The 20,616-nt window shown below is 40.2% G+C and overlaps 1 protein-coding gene across 1 annotated transcript in view; it reads right to left on the bottom strand.

Annotated features, from left to right (window-relative positions):
- DNAH11 (dynein axonemal heavy chain 11) overlaps window positions 1-1,409 on the bottom strand; it is a 110,521-nt gene extending 109,112 nt beyond the window's left edge. The window contains 2 exon segments of the mRNA XM_086468173.1: window positions 1,067-1,166; window positions 1,395-1,409. Coding sequence (XP_086324299.1) covers window positions 1,067-1,166; window positions 1,395-1,409 — 115 coding nt within the window.
- Between the last annotated feature and the right edge of the window lie 19,207 nt (window positions 1,410-20,616).

Here is a 20,616-nt window from a genome sequence, read left to right as displayed (position 1 = left end):
GGCTCAGTGTTATTTCTTTTCATCGACTGTAGAAGCTTGTGCTGTTTCGCCCGTCAGCAGAAGGCACAACAGGGCTGCTGCTGGCATGGGATGACAGATTCATACAAGCGCTTTGGTTTGGTCTCTGTTCAATGCAGACAAAGTCATTTATTAAAATGAAAGTTGCAGAGCAATGCCAGCCTCTACAGGTGGCAAGGTCCTGGCGAACAAGGTCTTCCCATTGCCTGGTAGGTACTCCATGCATCTCTGGCCTCAAAAGTTCAGCAGAGGCCTGAAAATTTTTTGCACTCTGTCACTGTAGACTACTTGCTACAAAAAGCACCTGATGAGCTATAGAAGTTTCAATTCTTTCTTCTAGTCATACATCAACAGAACAACTGTTTAAATATATTTCAACCCACTATATACGAAATTATTGCCTCCATCAAGAAAAAAGAAAATTTTAACACTGGGATTAAAAAGAAAAAAATCAAGAAGTAAACCTGTGAGTACTTTAAGGTTTTATTTCAAAACTTTAACAGGGATCTTCACCCTTGAGTAAAATAGACAAGACAATACTTGTGAGTGTAAGCCATTTGCACAGTCAGTACCTCCTAAACTGAGTAACATTATAGAAGCTGGCAATTTTCTACATTCCATTAAAATTTAATTTTATACACAAAATAGTAGAAATATGAGCTAGATATTTCTTTATTGCTAACTGCCTTTTTAAATTTCTTTTAGCAGTAGAATTTATCTAGCTACAGATTTACTGCAGCTAAAGAATCAAAAACAATGCTGAAAACCTGCACATACTAATTGATTTTGCTACTGCTGCATCTCTCACCTATTTTTATGACAGGAAAAGTATCCACATAGTTTAAAGAAAAAAAAAAAAAAAACAACAACAAACAAGTAACAAGCCAGCTCAGCACACAAAGGAACTTGACTTAATATGTATTTGCCCCTGCAGCCCCGATAACACCATCATGACTTAGGCTGTTATGTCAAGACAAATTATAGATTATTCAGTAACACACACATATAAACCCAGACAAAATATACATCTCATTCACTCTACCCTTACCATCTTCTACTACCTTGAAAATGTCCTGAGAAGCAGGGTAATAGCCACTTTCTTGGGCTTTTAAGATCTTAATCATTTTTTGAACAACAGGACCCTGAAGCTGTAATTTAACAAAGGAGAAAGCAAGCAATTAAAGATCACGGCTGCCTGTCGAAAGACTAGAAAGAGTAGAAGGGGGCACTCAAGCAACTTACAGGTGCACTCAGTGAATAAATACGTCTCAAGTCTACTAGCAGATAAAGGCTGATCCATGGCAGCCGAAATCCATGGAAAAGCCCCAAAAGCTTTTAGTGGGGAACAAACTGGGCTCTTCTTAATGTTCACTTACCTGGCACCACAACATCGTTAATACAAGCACGGAAGAAAGAGGATTAAACACAGCTCCCACACCATTTCACAGTTGAAAAGTAAATAGCCTTGTGTATCTTTTCCAATTAAAAAGAGCTGTTTCACTCATAACAAGCTGTGATTACTATCATTAAGCCATACTATCAGCTCCACAGCCAAATTTGGCAATAATTTCCCAGATATAAAACTTTGTTCTCAACCTCATTTTCTCCAGAGTGGGAAAAATGTCACAGGAATTAAAAAAAAAAAAAAAAAAAAGATGGAAAAGAACAACAGAATCCCTTACAGCTACACAGCCCTTCAGCACTAACTTTCATTGCCCTCTAATATTTGCCCCTGTTTTTCTCTGGCAACTTATGCAAAGTCCGATTACTTGGGGGGAACCACTACAAGCTATCTGCAAAAATAAACCAACCAAAAATCATTTTGGTATCTCTTTTTCAGAGTGTGTGAGGAAAGGCAAACCAAAAGAAAGTTCCCCCTGATGTTTACAATAATACCTGAAATCACTCACTTGCTTATTTATATATAAAAGATTCTTTTCTTGCTTTCCAGGAGTTCAGCTCAGGTTGGGGGTCTGGATGAAGGCCATGCAGAATCCCTGTTCAGAGTGTCACGAATCTGATGTGACCACCTAACAACCATGGGTTCGATGGCATGTAGGACTGCCCTGGAATTAGGATCTTGTCTGCAAAATACAAAAAAAGCCCCTGAATTTCAAAGTAAGTACTGTGCTGTGGTAGTCCAGAGCTCTTCCCCCCTCCACTCCCCTTTATATTTAAGGATGAACAGTGAGATTTGGAATTTAGTTCTAGTAAGAGGAAAATCATAGAGAAAACCCTGAAGACAGAGCTAAACGTACTGTTTATGAAGACACAGATCACACTTGCGGACGTATTCACTAATCAAAACCATGGTCAAACACCCTCCCAGAAATTGTTGGCAGCAGATCCTTTGGGCAGTTCCTTGCAATTATTCCAGATGTGAAAAATCTGCATTTTACTGTTTAATTGTCTAATAAGTTAGTTACATGGTAATGTGGCATTTGAATGAATGCTGATAGTTAACATATGTAATAAAATAATTTCTTTTATAGATTTTTATTATACTTTGCCAGCATTTACAAAAAGAGGAACCAATAATACACAGCAAAACATTTTAATAAAATATTAATGGAACACTGAAGTTTACATTCTCCCTCTCCAGAGTTACACTATCCTGCCTGGCACACCCACTCCACTGCCATGACATATAGCAAGCAGCTGACCCTGACCAGGACCTTCAATCATTTATTATTGACAGGATTATAAATCTTCAGTTATCCAACAAGTGATTATCCATCATCTCTGTACAGTCAGGCCTAAACTGAAAATCAGGCACTAAGACTTGGAGGCAAACCAGAAGTGACATTACAAGTCAGTAATAACAGTAACTGGGCTATCTGTGACATAACGCAAACTACTTTAAATCTGGGAAGACCAAGCTAACCCAAGCGACACTTCCCAAACTCGTGACTATTTGAATAAAAATCAGCTTTATATTTTCTTTTTCTGTCAACATAAATACATACTTCAGTCTCAGTCAAATTGTACTGTGGATGCAAATTATGTTTGGGGACAGCATTACTTCCCAGCCAGATGAAAATCAATACTGAGCAGCTTCAGAAACGCAGAAGACACCACTTTTACTATCTCTCTCCTCCTTCCCTCAGAAAATAAAAGCAGATGGGGAGTGGGGGGAGAAGGGAGCAAGCATAGTTCCATATCTCCTATAACCAGTATTTTCCTAACAGGAAAAACAAATCCTACTAGTAGCACAAACGCTCCTTTCCATGGTTTAATAGCTACTAATATACACTATTTAAAGCCAGTGTACTTGCAGGCTATAAACTCACATTCAAAATTATTTCCTAGAAATAGGCACTGTGATATCCTCCGGGAAGATATTTTTTCAATGGTGCAAAGGCATTACACTGATTATGAGTTTTGCTCCAGTTCACACATTTATTTTTAAACCCTTCATCTTCCTTCACTACGTAAAGCTTTCCTAACTTCTTTCCACATTGTTTCTTAAACTCTGTCAGTACAGAGTTCTGCTCAGGAAAGCATTTAGGAACTTGAAGTATCTTACTATTTGTCATGACACTCGGAATTAAGCACATGCTCAAACCAAAGTATTTCGCTGAATCAGGTCCAAGCCATAGACAGACAATTAAAACTTCACACCAGCACCCCAAGCAAGCTTCTTGGAGGGATGTCTTCTTCAGCGTACAGACTTCAGCCACTTCAGGTCCTTGTAAGGCTCAAAGTAGTTTATTGCCAAATGTCAAAATCAACAAGTAACCTTTGAGTTACAGAACTCACAGAGATGGACCTGTGCTACCAACTCAGTTTTGGGGCCTGGTGCAGCTAAAGATGTGCTGCTACCCCCATACCCGCTGCCACTTACTCCTTTCTGTGCCGGAGTGATCTGCAAAGAAGAAACTGAAAAATAACCAAAAGGGAAGCAATAAGGAAGATAGTGATGCAAGTCTGCTCTTGCACAAGTAGTTACAAAGTTGAGGTTCACTTTTAGGGTTCAGCTTTGCTGGTTTTGACAGTGAAGACATGGACAGCACAGGAGCAGCCTCAGCACACCTGTTGCATTGCAATTACTGCTCAACTGTGCTGCATAAGCAAGTGGGCAAAAACACGAGCTATAGAAGCTAGGATGAGCAGCACAGTGCTTCTGTTTATCTGTTTTAACCATCACCCCCTCCCAAGACCTAATTCATTAGGCCCTGATGGAGTCACAGGGGGTTTCTCCAGCACCCTGAAGCGCACGCTCCACCCAAGGCTGCGCCGAGCACCAGAGCTCTGCTCCCACGGCAGCCCATCCTCCCCTCTGAAAAGCCTTCCTGAGGTCTGTCACTTGGGCCAGCCCCCATCTCATCCATAAGGAGGCCATGCCTTACTCAGCTTGGATGCTCCCTAGACACCCATAAGGCAGACATTAATTTAATGAGTTCATTTGTGGCTTTATAAAGGAAGTTATGCTCCCTTAACATAATAAAGTTCCCAAACTTCATAAATCTGATAGGCTTTGGGTTCGCTCCAGTATGGAAAAGAGGAGCAAAACTGACATTTTGGTGGGGTATTTTTCTGTTGTTGAATGCTGAAGTCTAGAGTTTAGAGACTAGATTTAACTATCAAGGCTATAAATGAAACTTCTTGTGTATATAATGAGCAAGCACTAAATTCATATTAGTATCTCTAAACTTTGATCTCTAATCTCTCCTTTTCAAAAGGTTTTTAAATACTTTAAAGCACTTTTTCCTGAAGCCTTTATTTATTTTTTTTTTAATAATACAGATGAGCAACACATGGAGTCTGCTAGTTACAAGATATTTAAGTTAAAACTTTAGCATGTGCTACTGCTGATAAATTTTGGCTTCTCTCTACAGAATATGCTAGCTCAGTAAACAGACACAATAGTGCTACAGATACTGTTTGTGATAACCAAATCATAAATACTTGTTTCCATAAGCTCAAACCAAAGAGGAAATAATCCCATTCTCATTTCAAGCAGAAATACCTAAGCCAGCTGAATGCTTACATTAGCTTTCACAAAAATCAGCTTCCTCAATAAACACAGATTTAGCAACAAACTGAATTTAGCTGTCAACTTCCTCTTTTCTTTATGCTAGTCACGATTTGCTGTCACTCTTTTTCTTTTCCTTACTAATTTTTTAAAAAAACCTTGACCTTTCCAGACTGCCCAACAGTGGATTTCAGACGCATTCAGGTTGCTGTGCTCGAAATCCTTCTCCTTTGAAGCTGACAGGAGTTTTATCATGGGCTTCAATCAGGGAGAGATTTCCTTCTCGGCAGGAGAGCTGAGGTTCTATCCCTGCCCCTATTCATAACCGCTGTCTCTCAAGATCAAACCACGGAGATAATGACCAGCCTGAATCCAAATGCTGCTAACAAAGTACTAAAAGACAGAAAAATGAAAACTACTCTTTTTGACATTGCCATCAGTATTTATACACAGTCTCTGTAATATTGTGACATAAGTGGACACATTTATTCCCTTCTTAAAACATCATTTTTTTTTTAATAGAAATGAAGGAGTAACAACTAAAACTGTTCTGTGAAACCTATTTGGCTGTCTTGGTCAGAAATTTGGATTTCCTGAATCCCAACTACAGGCAGGTCTCTTCCTCAATCCAAAATTAGATCCTGGATCAGTAATTACAAAAATTTAGTCAGAACTACAGTATTTCCATTTTAAAACGTTATTTTGATGAACCAATGCTTCTCAAAATTTTGGGAAAGAGTCACAGATAATCAGGGTCAGGACCACGGGCACGACTCATGACCTGGAAAGAGCAGTACAACACTTTCACATCCATGACGTTTCTGTACCAAGCGCAGATCCACCATCAATTTAAAACAGAGCTTCAATTACAATTTTAAGGGACTTTTTATTGCAAAGTTGGAGTCTGAGCTGGATTACAGTCTTTCTACTTTTTCTTTAAAATATTCACACAGACCCAGCTGCACTTAAAAATGAAGCATTTCATATTATTCTCAGAACTTTTACATGACAAAAAACAAGCAAACTACGAACATTTTGTATCCAGCCCTAATTCTGAGTGTCTACTACACAGCATTGCTCTCCACAACTACCTGAGAGGACATTGTAGAGAGGTAGGTGCTGGTCTCTTCTCACAAGTAATTAAGGATAGAACAAGAGGGAACAGACTCAAGCTGTACCAGGGTGGGTTTAGGCTAGACATTAGGAAAAGTTTTTTTACTGAAAGGGTTGCCAGGCATTGGAATAGGCTGCCCAGGGAGGTGGTTGAGACACCATCCCTTAAGAGGACGTTTAAAGGTCATTTAGTAGTCGTAGGGTTGATGGTTAGACTCGATGATCTCAAAGGTCTGAACCTGAATGATTCTATGATTGTTAATAAAGCAAAAAGGTTTCTAAGTAACTTTAAGACAGGTACACTAAAAGAAATTGCACATGTATGAATTTAAACACTTATACCTTATTCTTCAAGAAAATCTGATGTAAGTACTTTTTTTCCATAGCTCAATCCTAATAATTTTTATAAGAAGTTTTAGAACCTTGTACATGAATCTCTTCTGACTTACATTTCAGAAGCAGCACAGTTTTGGGAATACTGGTGAAAAACTAAACCTTGCTCTGTTTCTTATTACCTCTTTATGAGCTTTTCTCCTTTATGAGCTGCAAAAGCCTTTAATCACGTGACTTCATAAACTGCTTTTACATCATCTAGTCAGCAGAGAGCTGCTCTGAGGCAATGATTCCCCATGTGCCTAACTGCTGCTGTGGTAGCTTCACCATGTCATCACTCCCAAAGGAGGGGCGGTTAGTTGTCACTGCCCACGGGGGACACGATTCATCCCTCATCTTTCACAATGACAGCCACTGGACAAGAAGCACCCCACCGATCACTGCATCAAGGATGGTTCTAGAGACCTGAGCACAGGAAAGAGTATGTATTTCAGACTGTAAACAATTCAGCTGACAGCAGTCCCATCCATTATACAAAAAGCCACAAAAAAAAGGCAAGAGCAACATGCTACACAGAAGTAAGCCTCCAGCAAGAAGCCATCTCTGATGAGTTTATAGAGAGTTCTAAGAGTTATTTTGCATCTGTTGTCTCTGGTGCCAGTTAAAAACCTCATCCTTGTTATTGCTGCTTCATTACAAGTATTTGGCTATAAATACTTGTCTACATTTAGCCTGTACCGGAGCTAAGCTATAACAGTTGTTGTATCACCCAACAACCCCTCACCAGCCAGAGAGGGGAAGCAGGAAAAAGGAAAGCAGACCCATGGGTGGAAGTGAAACAGATTTAAGGAAACACCACCAATATCAACAGAGACAGAGAGTTATACTGAGCCAAACAAATATCCAGTCATCGCAACTGACCAGAGAGCAGTCCTTGGAAGAAACCAGAGGAATAACAGGAGAAACCCCATCGGAGCTCTCTCCCCTCAGCAGACCTTCCCCTTTATAATAACCATGACGTTATGGATGGGCCACCCCTGTAGCTCACTCAGGTCAGCTGCCCTGGCTGACTCCAACTGCTGACGGCCTGCCTGGCATGGCTGGGCTGGGGTTCCGTCCCAGCCAAACCAGGACAGTACCTCTACTATGAAAGCTACTGTATGCTGGAGCGACATTTGAGACAGGTCCCCAAGGCATTCTGTGGTCGTTCTCATAGCACTGACAGCTTTCTGCTCTACCTCACACAGCACCTGAAGCAAGCAAGATGCAGGTTACCGCTTGGGCAATGTCACTGCCGCACTACCGTTTAGACAGCATAAATAAGATGAGGAGAGCCTCAGCCACCCATCAGAGCTCTCCAACAACCGATGCATCATAAAAGTCAAAATCTCAATGCATTTCGTTGGGATTGAATGGAGAAAACATGGTATGTAAACAGGCAAGTTGCAAATCCAAAGTGTTTTCCAGAACACCTATACTACGCGAACATACACATATACCTTGGTCTTCCTCCTAAACCTGCTTTTCCAGCTTCCCTATGGATGTGCATTGACCCTTTCCATGCCTCTGGGCTTGGAAATATGACCATGCAAATCAATTTTGAAAAACACCTCTGGATACTCCACACCACCTTTCATGGGTGCCATATTTCAACATAGATAATTGCACTGAGTCATCTATACCTTGCTTTGCCAAAAAGCTGTATATTCTCATCTTCCAGAGAGCCTGCTTTCTAGCTAACAGGTACAGAACCAGGGTCACACTTCCAGATATCAGCGAGGTTGCATTTTAGGACATGAGATAAGACTGCCACAGACCTGTTCAACTCTGTACATGACGCCTTCTTAAGTTAGTGAGAACCAAAAGAATACTTCCAACAGCATAATCTCACCGTAAATTCTATATTCATGTCCAAAAACAAACTAACTCTTCAAAATCTTGTTTGCCAGGGCTCTGTATTTCATGATTTGGCAGCAAGTTACTGTGAATTTCACTGCTTGCTTAGAAATACAGAATCTGAATTTTCATTGAAGCAAATTACTTTAACCTACCTGAAAACGTTAAAAGCCGTTACTGAGTAGAGGCTGAACTGGGTGCAGCCTGGGACTGTGCCGACAAGAGATCGGTGCCCTCGTCACGCCAACAAGCTCATGTATCTTGAACCTTACGGTTAGGCTGCAGCCCACTGAATGGCATCAGGCAGAGGGCCAAGAGGGACTGAGACAGCTCCTCAGCAGAGGAATAATCCCCTCAGAGGTCAGCATGCTCCTGGCATAAATCAGCAACTAGAGGTAAGAAACAGCAAGATCCCTGGCCACAGCACAAGCCTAAGTCCATTAGGAGGAGAGGGGGGAGAAGGGGAGCTGTGTTACGCACAACTGAAGTTTTCACAGATTTTTCCCGTCGGACACTACATTCACAAAAACAACTCATTTGCCTCAAAGCTTTACACAGTTCTCGTATTTCTAGTTCTCAACACAGAGCCAGTACAGCAGAGCAATCAAGGACCTTTGTCAAAGTAAATGGCACAGAACATTTTCAAAAGCACACACATTCAAGGGAGGAAAAGGAAGGAGAGGGCGGGAGGAAGGCTGCCACTGTAAAGCATCAGCATTTCTGTCACACGTAAACTATTCTTAAGATGTATTCAGCTTACTGAAGAAGGGACACAGCGCAGAAGAGTTACAAGAACAGGCAATTTTTGAGCCTCCTGGTCAAACCAAGAGTTTGGAATCAGCCTCAGGTTTCGTCCCTCCCTCATCCCCTCCAAACAAACAAACACACAAACCAACCAACAACTTTTTTTCTTTCAGGCTGAAACTAAATTTCATTGAGGCGACGACATTCTCACTCTTCGCTGCTGGTCGCGACGCTCTTCTGACCTCCAAAATAACACAACCCTCGGAATTAAAAAAAAAAAAAAAAAAAAAACACAACACACCACCACAAACTCGCTGCTTTCTCCCACTATTCGCCCCGAGGCGGGACAACAACAAAAACCTTCTAAATCCCCCGGAAAAAGCCCACCAGGAGCCCGCCGCGACCCCCCGCGGGCCGGCAGGAGGCACCCGCGGCGGCCGCCAGCGCTGCCCGCCCGCTGCCTCCCGGCGCCGGGGGGGGGGTTCTCCGCCACGGCACAAGGACGGGGGCTCCGCCGCGGTCCAGGGGGGCTCCGCCGCGGTCCAGGGGGGCTCCGCCGCGGCCCACAGGCGCTCCGCCGCCCGCCCCCGCTCACCTTCCGCGCCCGGGACGGCGTCGCGGAGCCGCCGTGAGGGCACCGGCCGCTGCTCCGCTGCCTCCGCCGCAGCGGTTTATTCCCCCCCCACACACACACACCGGCGCCCACAGCCCCCGTCCCCCGCCCCAATCCTTACCGCTCACCGCCTCCCGGTCTCCCTGGGGATGGCGCTCCGCGGTCTCCCGCACGCTGCTGCCGCCACCTGCGCCGCCGAGGGCGGGCGCGGAGCGCGGGGGGGGGGGGGAGCCCCGAGGGCGGGCGGCGGAGCCCCCGCGGGAGGGAGCGGGGGAGGAGGGCGCAGGCAGCGGGGCCTCGTGGAGCAACACTTAGACATCATCATCATCATCCCCCGCGCCGCCGGGAATGTGTGAAATACGGGTCCCTGTCTCAGCATCCCCCTTCGCACCCAAAACTGCCAGAAATTAACCGTTTGCTGTCTGCCCCCGCTTGCTCCCCAGCGTGGCCCGGGGGTGCCGGGACAGCCCGTCAGGTGGAAGCTGTCAGAAATCACACAGAGCACGAATGCCCGGTTCCCACTCGGGCCCCGCTCCGGGACACCGTCCTGCGGGTGCGGGGACACACAGGGACAGGGTTCGGAAGGGAGCGTTGTGGCTGTCGTGGTTTTTATTTGGGCAGCTCTTAGTCATAAGAAAAGTAACTGCCTCTTAGGCAGCGATGTAAGGACAGCTGCTTTCTGAAGTTACATGCGGTGCATAATAAATATTTCCTATTGCGACTTAAAACTGCTCCTTGGTTTGGTTCTTGCAGAAGAAACAGGTCGCTAGTATTTGCCTTCCCAACTTCACAGCTGCTGGAGCTGACTAATTGTATCTGATTAAGCACAAACAAAGTACAGATATTTGCAGAAGGTATGTTTTCAGCCCAGTGAAAGCGAGAAAATCTGTAGATGTTTGAGAAAAACATCCATTGTCAACTGCAAAGAAAACCAGTTTCCTCTGGGTTTCTCTCTGAGGTTTCTTCAGTTTGGCACTTACAGGCTGTTCATTCCTCTGTCAGTCCATGGAAGTCAACCAACTTGCTGGTCAGCCAAACTCTAGAGCACCTCTGTAGAAGGCCACTCATCTCAGAAAAAGTTGGTTTCCCCCATGTGACTAATGCAACAACACCCTTATAACATATGTGCATGCTCCTGGCATGGGCATCTAGATGACCTCTGTGATCACAGAATCATTAGTTTGGAACAGACCTCAAGTTCATCAAGTCCAACCGTTGACCTAATACCACCATGCCCACTAAACCATGTTTACAAATGCTACATCAACACATTTTTTTTTCTCAAGAAAAACAGATGGCATCGAGAAGAAACAGAACGTTGACTATGAGTTGAGCTCTGCTATCAACATACCCTAGAGCCCGGCTCGGCCGCATGGACAGCTCTCTCAAAAGTTGAGCACAAATAGCGACAGCAATCCACCGCATGCCAGGCTGCTGCCCACAAGACCTTTGGAGCTGGCTTGCCTTCTCACTGTGTGCAAGAAACTGTCGTGCTCCTTGAAGAATTCTTCTCTCATTCTTCTGTAGCACAGGGGACATCACATTTCTTCCCTGAGTTTCTTTTCTGTGAGCACCTTTGTCCTTATATTCTTGGAAAAAGGGATTGCTTCCCCCTCTGCAAGGGCCAGCTGGAGTCCAGCACTGTTGCTAGGGCTTGGAATTTGGCTCTCTTGCCAGTGCCATCCGTTTGCTTTTCATGCTTCAATTGGTCGACATTTAGCACATAACCAACTTTTAGAGCACTTTCTACCTCTCTCAAGGAAACAGCAGGAGAACTCTTTTCTTTCAACTTCTCTTGCTCTTTGGAGCCATCGATCTGTGCAATATAGCTCCTCACTGCTAGGCTTGATCTACTTCTCTTTCCCAGGGTAACAGAGCGGCAGAGAAAATAGCTGTCCTGGTATGAGTGCAGGAGTTTTGCAAGACTTCCCTGCAGACAAACCAACCTGCCTCATGGGTCACATCCAGAGCAGTCTACGAACTTAAACGGACTAAAAATCCTAAAGATTGACCCTAAGTATCTTACTGATGACTTCTGTAACCTCGGTGACTGATATAAATTGTCCTCAAGTTTTATTTGCCTTACCCTTTTCTGATAATTTTTTTGTTTCTGTAAACCTTGTCTCAGACACTCAGCAAAGCAGAAGGTCTTCTAGCTGTGCAATCCAGCAAGTTTGGTTGAAAGTTTCTACACAAATTTTGTAGTTGCCTGCTGCAGCTGTAGCACAATGAATAGACACATTCAACAAGATATGTAGAGTGGATACTGGAATCTCTTAGTTGGCCAGTCAGAAGGACAATTAACAGGTGATTAACAGACAAAATCAACAGTAATTTGAAATCATAATCTTAAATCTTGAGGGACATAAGGTGAGAGTTGACTAGATGTAACTTAAATGGATATCCATCCCTAAGATCTCAGTGAAGCAGTTGAATAGAAGCTTTTGTTCTCTGAAATGAAAAGGATTGCCACCTTCAAAAAGTCATTTTCTGATCCTTATTATAAACTCCTCTTTGTAGAGTCTTTGAGGAAAGCTTTGGCTAGCTAGTTGAGCTGAGGGATTACAGGGGACATTCCATGAAGTCACTTAAATGAAGCGATTCATACAGATTATTGTGATAGCATTAATTTTCACTTCTTCAATATGACAAAAAGGTAATCCCCCAAAATTCCTTCTTTGGACCTGTGACACATTTGTTATAATTTTTTCCCCAATAAATTTCACTTTTGATTTTCCTCAGCATGTCATTGCTGTCCAACTGGCAGGGGTTGGTTGCAATGATTATTTGTCTCAGTCAACTTTTTTCACTGCATGTGTTCCTGTGTATTTGCCAGACATCCTCCCGAGACCGAGGATAATGATTTTTTTTTTTTCCTGCAGGCCACATGCAGAACTTGACAGAATGGAAGAGATTGAATAGAGACGGGATTAAATGTAGCATTTTTGCAGGTAACGCCTCTTTCCATATTGGCTTGTTACATACTCCATTGCTCTCCAGCTCTCTACTCTTCAAATGCATGCTCCTGGGTGATTAGCTGGCTACTGCCAATTAATTAGATAACAGTTCTTAAAAGACTAAGAAATTTTATTCTGACAGTGTGGTAACAGACTACTGTGGTAAAACAACCAGAAGATAGAGGCTATTGAATAGTCATAACAAGAGGAAGAACAAAGGTGCAATCACTCATTATTCCTGGCTAAATAGCAACAAAAAATAGCAATCAATCAGAGTGGTTTCTGGGTGATCCACAACAGAAAGCTAGTTTTGAAAGCTTAAAATGTAAAAAGGGAAGGCTACCCAAAGGTTTCAGTATTAGTTTCAGAAGAGGCTTCAGGCATTTAGTTCAACAGAAGTGAAATTTAGAAACGTTCATGTAGAAGTGTGGATTGTGTTTAATGCGAAAGCCTTATTGACCATAATACTTCTGAAGTACATCATTTGAACTTTTTCAGTAAGTTGATGTTGGAAGGCACTGAAATCAGTTCTGCCCGTATTTAAGAGACAGAGCTTAAATGTATTGCTATTTCATGTCTTACGCTCCTAAGTTCTTACAGTTTAAAACAGAGTATTTTTGCTCCATCAAGGTTACCGACTTGATTTCTGCATAGTTTCGCGCTGCTATAAAAGAGGAGGGGGAAAAAGCTGAGGGAAATGGATTTTTTTTCTGTTTAAGTAGAAAAATCTTTCTATTTTATGACAGCCTGTAAAAATTGATTGCTTGTCTTTATGTCAACAGATGCTAACAGATCCAGGATGACTGACATTTACTATGTCCATGCACAGCTCCCAGGGGACTCTGCTTCTAACGTATTCCACAGTGCCTGCAAATCCAGCAGTTTAGGAAAATAAATACTAACAAGGATTTCCACGTTTAAAGAGCTTTTAGTAGTGAGTCTACTGAGTACTCAGCAACTTCTGCTGTTCATCAAGATACAAAGCTGCCTGCATCATGTGCGTGACCAGTGTTGCTTCAAAAGTCAAAAGCATAAAGGGATGTGTATTTCCAAAGGGACAAGCCTACATATTCTCCACCTCCTTCTGGCTCGAAATGGGAACTACCACTTTTCCTACTCCTCTATTATCATTTTAGATCCTGTTCAGGTTTGTTCCTGTACTTTAGTTTCCTGCTTTGTAATGTGCTCTTTTATATCACTCTTTTTTCCTGCTAATTAGATATTTTATGATCCCTCTCATCCCACTCTCAAGTAATTCTTGCCTCCTTCAATTATTTTGACTACTTTTCCCTTTGCTAGCAGCAGTAAGCTTCAATGACAGCCGTCAATAACAAACCAAGACTTTAGGAAGAAAAGATACACCAACCAGAGTCCTGTTTATGCTCTAGGTACCTTTTTTCCTTTAAATAAACACTTCTTCCACGTCTGGTTATGGAAGTTTCCCGTTAGGAACTGACAGAAGAAGGTGATGAAAATCTGGCATGCCTAAGTAAAAAATATAACAGTGTAAAAGTAAAATATGTGCCTAGAAAATATTAATTCACGTGGTTTGGCTTTCTCTTTCTTGGCTTTGGTCCACCTACCTGTGTAATTTTATGTAATAGTTCCTTAGATTTTTAGCACTGTAAGCAGAGGATGTGTGTTTGTAAGACTGAAGCAGAACTGACTAAAAGGAGTTCCAAAGAGGACAGTGGGTTATACTCTTGTGGATGGACAAACTCAAACACCCTTCAGGTAACTCCTGAAAGATGCATATGCATCACTTAGCAGACACCCCCCTTACCTATCAGCAGTAGTTTTAAGTTAGTAAATTGAGCTGTGAATGTAAATCAATACCTCCTTAATTCAATTACATCTTTTAACAATCTAGATGTGTCTAGGTCTAGGGAGAGCGTGCTTCTCTTAATGCTTGGTTTTGGTTGTTTTAAAAATCTTCCAAAACTTTGACAAATGTGTCAACACCAAAAAGTGTTTGAGATTGGGTTCCTTCCAAAATTTGTCCCAAGACTTTCCTTTAAAATATATACAAGTGACACAAAGCTATGCATTGAACTTAAAACAGCTTAAAAATGAACAGAATTTCAGACGAGCAGTACAAACATTTTTTGAGAAACACCCCCTGCCCTGCAAATTTATACTCCATTTTAAACTCCACCCCAGACTATGTTTCCATAATGTGTGGGGATGGAACAGAGACCTCATTCAACTCAAATACTTTCCAAAAGAGTTTTCCAATATAAATATCAGAGACAGAGGACTTCTTTTGTCCACTCTATGTGTTTCTGCAATGGTTTTAGCAAGAAGCAGGAGATGATACCAATCTATAATTCTGTGATGATTAAAATGAAAAGCTATAGCATTTGAGAATGCAGTAAGAGAGGTCTTAATGGAAACCTAGGCTAGGGTACAGTATGGGGGACAGATGCGACAGAGAAAGTGAAAAATTCTAGAAATGCTGTAAAATGTATTGCTGGCAAAGGAACCTCTGTGTATTTATGGTCTCCAATGCACTTCATTTTAGAACAGAGAGTTTCTTCCCACGGGAAACTAAAGGTTGACATAATTTTTGTTGGTTTGGTTTTGTTTTTTGGGGGTCTTTTTAAATGAAAAAACTGTGCTAAAAGCCGTTCTTATAAGAAATCATTAAATGGTTCAAGGCTAGGCATTTTCCATACATAAAAGTGTAAATGATGGGTAAACCTTGGAATCTACATATTATGAATCTTACATTGCACGCTGCTGCTCATGGAAGTCAAATGCCTATGTTCCTTATCTGGCAATTTAGAATTAGGTAATTTTCGATCTCTGCTAAAAAAACCAAAACCACCCCACAAACTAAAACTAGATGGAAAAACACCTCAGCAGCAGTGCTAGTGGAATGATTTGAAGAAACATTTCACTTGAACAATTCCCAAATATCAGCGCCTGTTAAAAATCCTTTGCAAGCTATAGATCTCCTGTCCCAAATGCTTCTGGAGGACAGACGATTCCATGGCAAGATGAGAGACCTTCCAACATTTCCGTTAACGGTGAATGACTTGTGTTATGGGATGGGGACATGGAGACAAACCCCCCACTCACCCACTCACTGCGGTTACTGTCTACTTTAGTTGAGGCAAGTGCCTTTAGTGACACTCTCACCAGGTGATTACATCACGTCTAGCTGCCGGTAGTAACGTCTAGCCATTTTTAGAGTGAAGTTCTGCTCGGAAAGGTATCTTGCTGTCCTCTCCCTACAAAAGTTACTCTAGTGAGCAGATAGTGTATGCTGGCTGTTGGTCCCCACAGTATTTCCATGTGCACCGACAAGTCTCAGGATCCAGGGAAATGATGCAAGTAGCTTTGGGGAAAGGGAAAGGAACGGGAAGCAGGGGCATGGAAAGCACAAGGAAGCGAAGGAGATAGCAGGAAGTTCAATATGAATCTTACATATAGAAAAGACCACCCAAGTATTTGGTATCTAGCTGGACATGAAATTAAGCTACTGAAATAAATATAAAATGTAATTTCAGAAAATTATAGCAATAGTACTGAATCTAGAGTTGCAGAAAAAATGACTCAATTCGGTATTACACTTTATGTTTCACAGAGCAGAATGATCACATTTAAAGGACTAAAAGTGTAAAATGCAACATGCATATTCATCCTTCATGTCCTCATGTGAGATTTTGTTACATTTTCTGATACTGTACAATGGCTGTGTAAGCAGAGGACTACTCTCATCAATAATCTAGAAATTGCTTCAAAACCCCAGGTATATATTTACAATAAAAATGCCAGTGCCACAATACTAAAGAATTGGCCAATAAAGACCTGTAAGTTGGTCAGATGGAGTTCCTCTGAATTATGACATCGTTTGACTTCAGTTAATAAGTTCATCTGACATTAGAATCATTGCATTCAAGTAGAGGTTAATGAGACTTTAAACAGGTATTTTATCAAACGTACAATAAAGAGAATTGATTTTAGGTCTCAATTAGGAAAGAGGAAAGATGATTCTGTCTTGGAGTACAAGGGTCAAAGCCACAATTTTTTAAATTCAATCTTCTTTTGGAAGATGGAACAAAAAGTGGTCTTCTTGCGTGTAGACATGGTGCTTAGGGACTTGGCAGTGTAGGTTTACAGTTGGTCTTGATGATCTTAAGGCTCGTTTCCAGCCTAAATGATTCTGTGATTCTATATTTATTTCTTCCTTTGTGAAATACTACTACTTGTTTACTGTGACAGTATGGTAAGGCTTACCATAAAAATTCTTTCAGTATTAAAAAAAAATATTATTATACCATTATAATTAGCAATTTAGTATACCATCAAAGTTATTTTAGTATAGCCAATGCAGGAGCCTGTTTACATTTCACTATGAAAAGCTCGACATATTTTCTGAGTTGAAGTCAGTACTTTCAGGTTTCCACCTCTATTTGTTCTAGTCATTCCCTGCCTGCAATACAATCATGACACTTCTATTATTTATCTCTCTCTCAAACCGATTTTTTTTTTTTTTTAAATAATTATTTATTTGTATGTGTGCGTACTTACATACTCCTTACCTTAGGGAAGTTTCCCCTTTGGTACGTTCAGAAATAACCGTAACTCCCGCTCGCAAGAGCTGCGCAAACCCCACAGAATTCGTGCTGAGCTAGAATCTGCTGGTTTAATTCCCTGCTGGGAGTCTGCCAGTTGGGAAACGCTGACCAGCAAGTACAGGTCTTAATTACACAAATCCAGAAGCTGCTGCCAACCTTTCCCCATTGAGAAGCATTTGCTTTCTAGTGTTCTTCTTGATGAAGAGATTATCACTCAAACATAATTTATTGCTGCTTTATATTGTAAGTAATTAAATGAAGAAACCTTTTAAACTCAAGGGAATTTTAATAGGTTACTTGCAAAATGTTATTGCAGGCAACAACTTGTACATTATTTTAGTTCCAAACCCACCAAAAATTATACAAATCAGCATTGTAAAAGTGTCAAATTAATGCCTTACAGGCTTTGCTGGCAGAATTAATTTCTAAATTCTAGATGTGGGGAAATGTTACTCTCATTTTTTTCCTTTTCCATTTTTTTTTAGAAAAATTTACAAGTGAAATATTACTACAAAACTTTTTTATAAGGAATTTTTGCAAAACATTTACATTTTTACCATCAACTATTTTTTTTCTGTTTCAAAATCATTATGTAGATTTAATACCCTATGCTGCACATCAATTCTTGCGGGATGACAATTCAGTGACATGCATAAAAAAACACCACAAGGCATTAAAATGAAGACTTAAATACAAATATTGTTGCAATAAAACACTTATAAAATTGAAAAATAGGACCTAAACATCATGCTTACTTAACTTTGACAAATTAACTTTTTCTCCTAGATTACACACTTTTATTACTGCTCTCGTGAAAGAATGTGATAAATAATGACTTAACACCAATTTCTAATGTAATCGGCAACACATACACGAACCTAACCAAAGAAAGTATATTGTAAGAAAAAAACTATTCTAACACTGGAGTTCTACCATGGTAAATACACTTTGCACTGATTATTACAATAAAGCAAAATTTTTAACGGTGGCAAAGGGAATGAACAGTGAAATGCCATTAAACAAGATACTACTGCACATCTGTGCCCTATTACTTACAACAGCTATATCCCACTGAGTCAAATAAAGGACACGGAAATTTACGATCCTTTTAAGACAGAAAAGTGGATTCAGAATGGTATGCAGAACAGACTGTCAAAATGTTTCTAATTCCAGCGGTAAAATGTGCACCTGCTAACACAAGTTAATGTACTTGAGATGCTATGAAGCCAACCAGATTTAGATTTTGATACATCTATAATAGGGATTCATTGCAGATTAAAAATGACTTCAGTGTCCTATCTGCATACGTTAAGTATGCAGGAAAAAATTATATATGAAATGGTTGTGCAGAATGCTTATAACTTCGGTTTACAAAAATTGTTAAGTTCTAGGAAACATGGTATTAACATTAGGAAAGTTCTTCTTTGCATAAAGAAATTTATAGCACTGATTGTGAAGCATAATGATAAAATATATATTTGACGTTTCATTTCCTATATAATAAAATTAACAGTTAATACTACCTAATGTTCATCTGTATTAAATGTAACATCTAATTGATTCTGATGTTTTAAATCCAGATACATCAGTTAAGAGTACTTTAAATAAAATATACAAAATAATGTACAAAACCCAACTAAAATTTAAAGACTCTGTTACAAGTCTACAAAAGCTTTAAGAAACTTGAAATTTATAACCACAGTGTAAAATTGTTTTCTTTAATCTCAAAGCTTTTTATGTAAACTGAAAGTATAAAATACCTTCAGCTTAGTATTTTGCTACAAAGGGCTGGCCTAAAGTGTACACAGTGTAAACAATGATTGGTATTTCTCTTGCTTCAAAAATACAGAAAACACCACAAGATTGATAAAGTATTCAGATGAGAAGTATATTTTTGTGAGGGAATGCACAAGGTATCTCTTACGTCTCTCAAACCAACAGCTACCAAACACGCTCTCCTTTTTGCAATTTGCAGGGAAAAAACATCTTTATCCTTCCTGCACTGTACTTCCTTCAGTAACATCAAAAATATTTTGGTGTATAAATTTTTTTAAAAACCGCTCATGAGAATTATTACCAAATGACTGTATATGTAAAAGGTTACATTTATGCCTATGGGAAGTAATTAAAAATCCTGAGTATGAAATATTTGGCCATCTTTCCTCCTTGTACGTACTGGAGTTTTCACATAGAAAATGCAGTTTGTTTTTGTTGTTGTTGTTTTTCGTTTCCTCTATGTTCCTACTGAACTGGCACATCTGCAAATGTAACCAAACCTTTGAAATCAAAAGTTGTGTAGTGAAATGAGAACTATATTCCTCTTTCCCCTGTTTGCTTTGTGGTTGGAGGCTCAATGTAAGATTTGATAGGTAACATTTATTACCAGGCCATGTATCATCCTTGAAGAGAAAACAAAGACATAATATTTAGGGGAAAAGAGAGAAAACGTTTACTTTCAATACCTTTTTTGGTTAAAATGTGGTAATTAATTCTTTTCTTTGGCTATTAAGTCAAAGCATAAAGAACTCAGCACATTAACCGCAATATAATAAACTAGTATTTACAGAGAGAAGATACTGGAGAATGAGCTACAACACTCAATTGTCTGATTAATTTCCATGAATTCTAACAAAATTAAAACATTTAAATCCTAAAATTCAAGGGTTTTATGATTCATGTTAGCTATGAGTTAGAAAAGTATCACGGATGTTTTAAAATATAGTTAAATGAAATACCAAAAATTAACACAAAAGTTGCCGAATTCATTTTTCATCCTACATAAAGATACCATTACTTTTGTAAAATCTTACGTTAATATCTTTCTAAGGTTTTATCTTTCCTACTGTACACACTAATTCTACATAACCTTAGCTCTCCAAACAACGAGAGGAATTACAACTCACTGATTGTCATTTATACACACTACTATAATGTAGTGGCCAAAATTAATCTGAGGTCCACCTCAGAATCACTTTGCAGCACGCATCATCCAGCTGCTATTTGAGTAGTTCCAAAACTTGAGAAAAGACGGCCAAAATCAACTGACATGTTTTATGGACTGAGCAAAAACCTACAATATTCCCCACTGTTGTTCAATCTGTATTCAGTTTTGCTGTGCCTTATGGGAAAAGGATGTTCTCATGAAAAGTTTACAAATTTAGTTTAAAAACAAAGTACCTTCATCAAATGATATCAATCCTAGTCAAGGTCCACCCTGTTTTACATCGATATTATCTGATTTTTATAAACACATTAACATACAATGCTAAAATAGGGGGGGGAAAGTTCATTTAAAATCATTATTATGATATACAGACATATAACTAAAAAAGTACAGTATGGAAATAACATTCCCCCATCTGTTTATCCAGTACATCAATTTGC

The sequence above is a fragment of the Leptosomus discolor genome, chromosome 7, assembly GCF_034619465.1.
Source record: "Leptosomus discolor isolate bLepDis1 chromosome 7, bLepDis1.hap2, whole genome shotgun sequence".
In the NCBI taxonomy this organism is placed as follows: domain Eukaryota; kingdom Metazoa; phylum Chordata; class Aves; order Leptosomiformes; family Leptosomidae; genus Leptosomus; species Leptosomus discolor.
The sequence above is the reverse complement of the archived record's forward strand: the minus strand, read 5'-3'. Positions and strand labels throughout refer to the sequence as shown.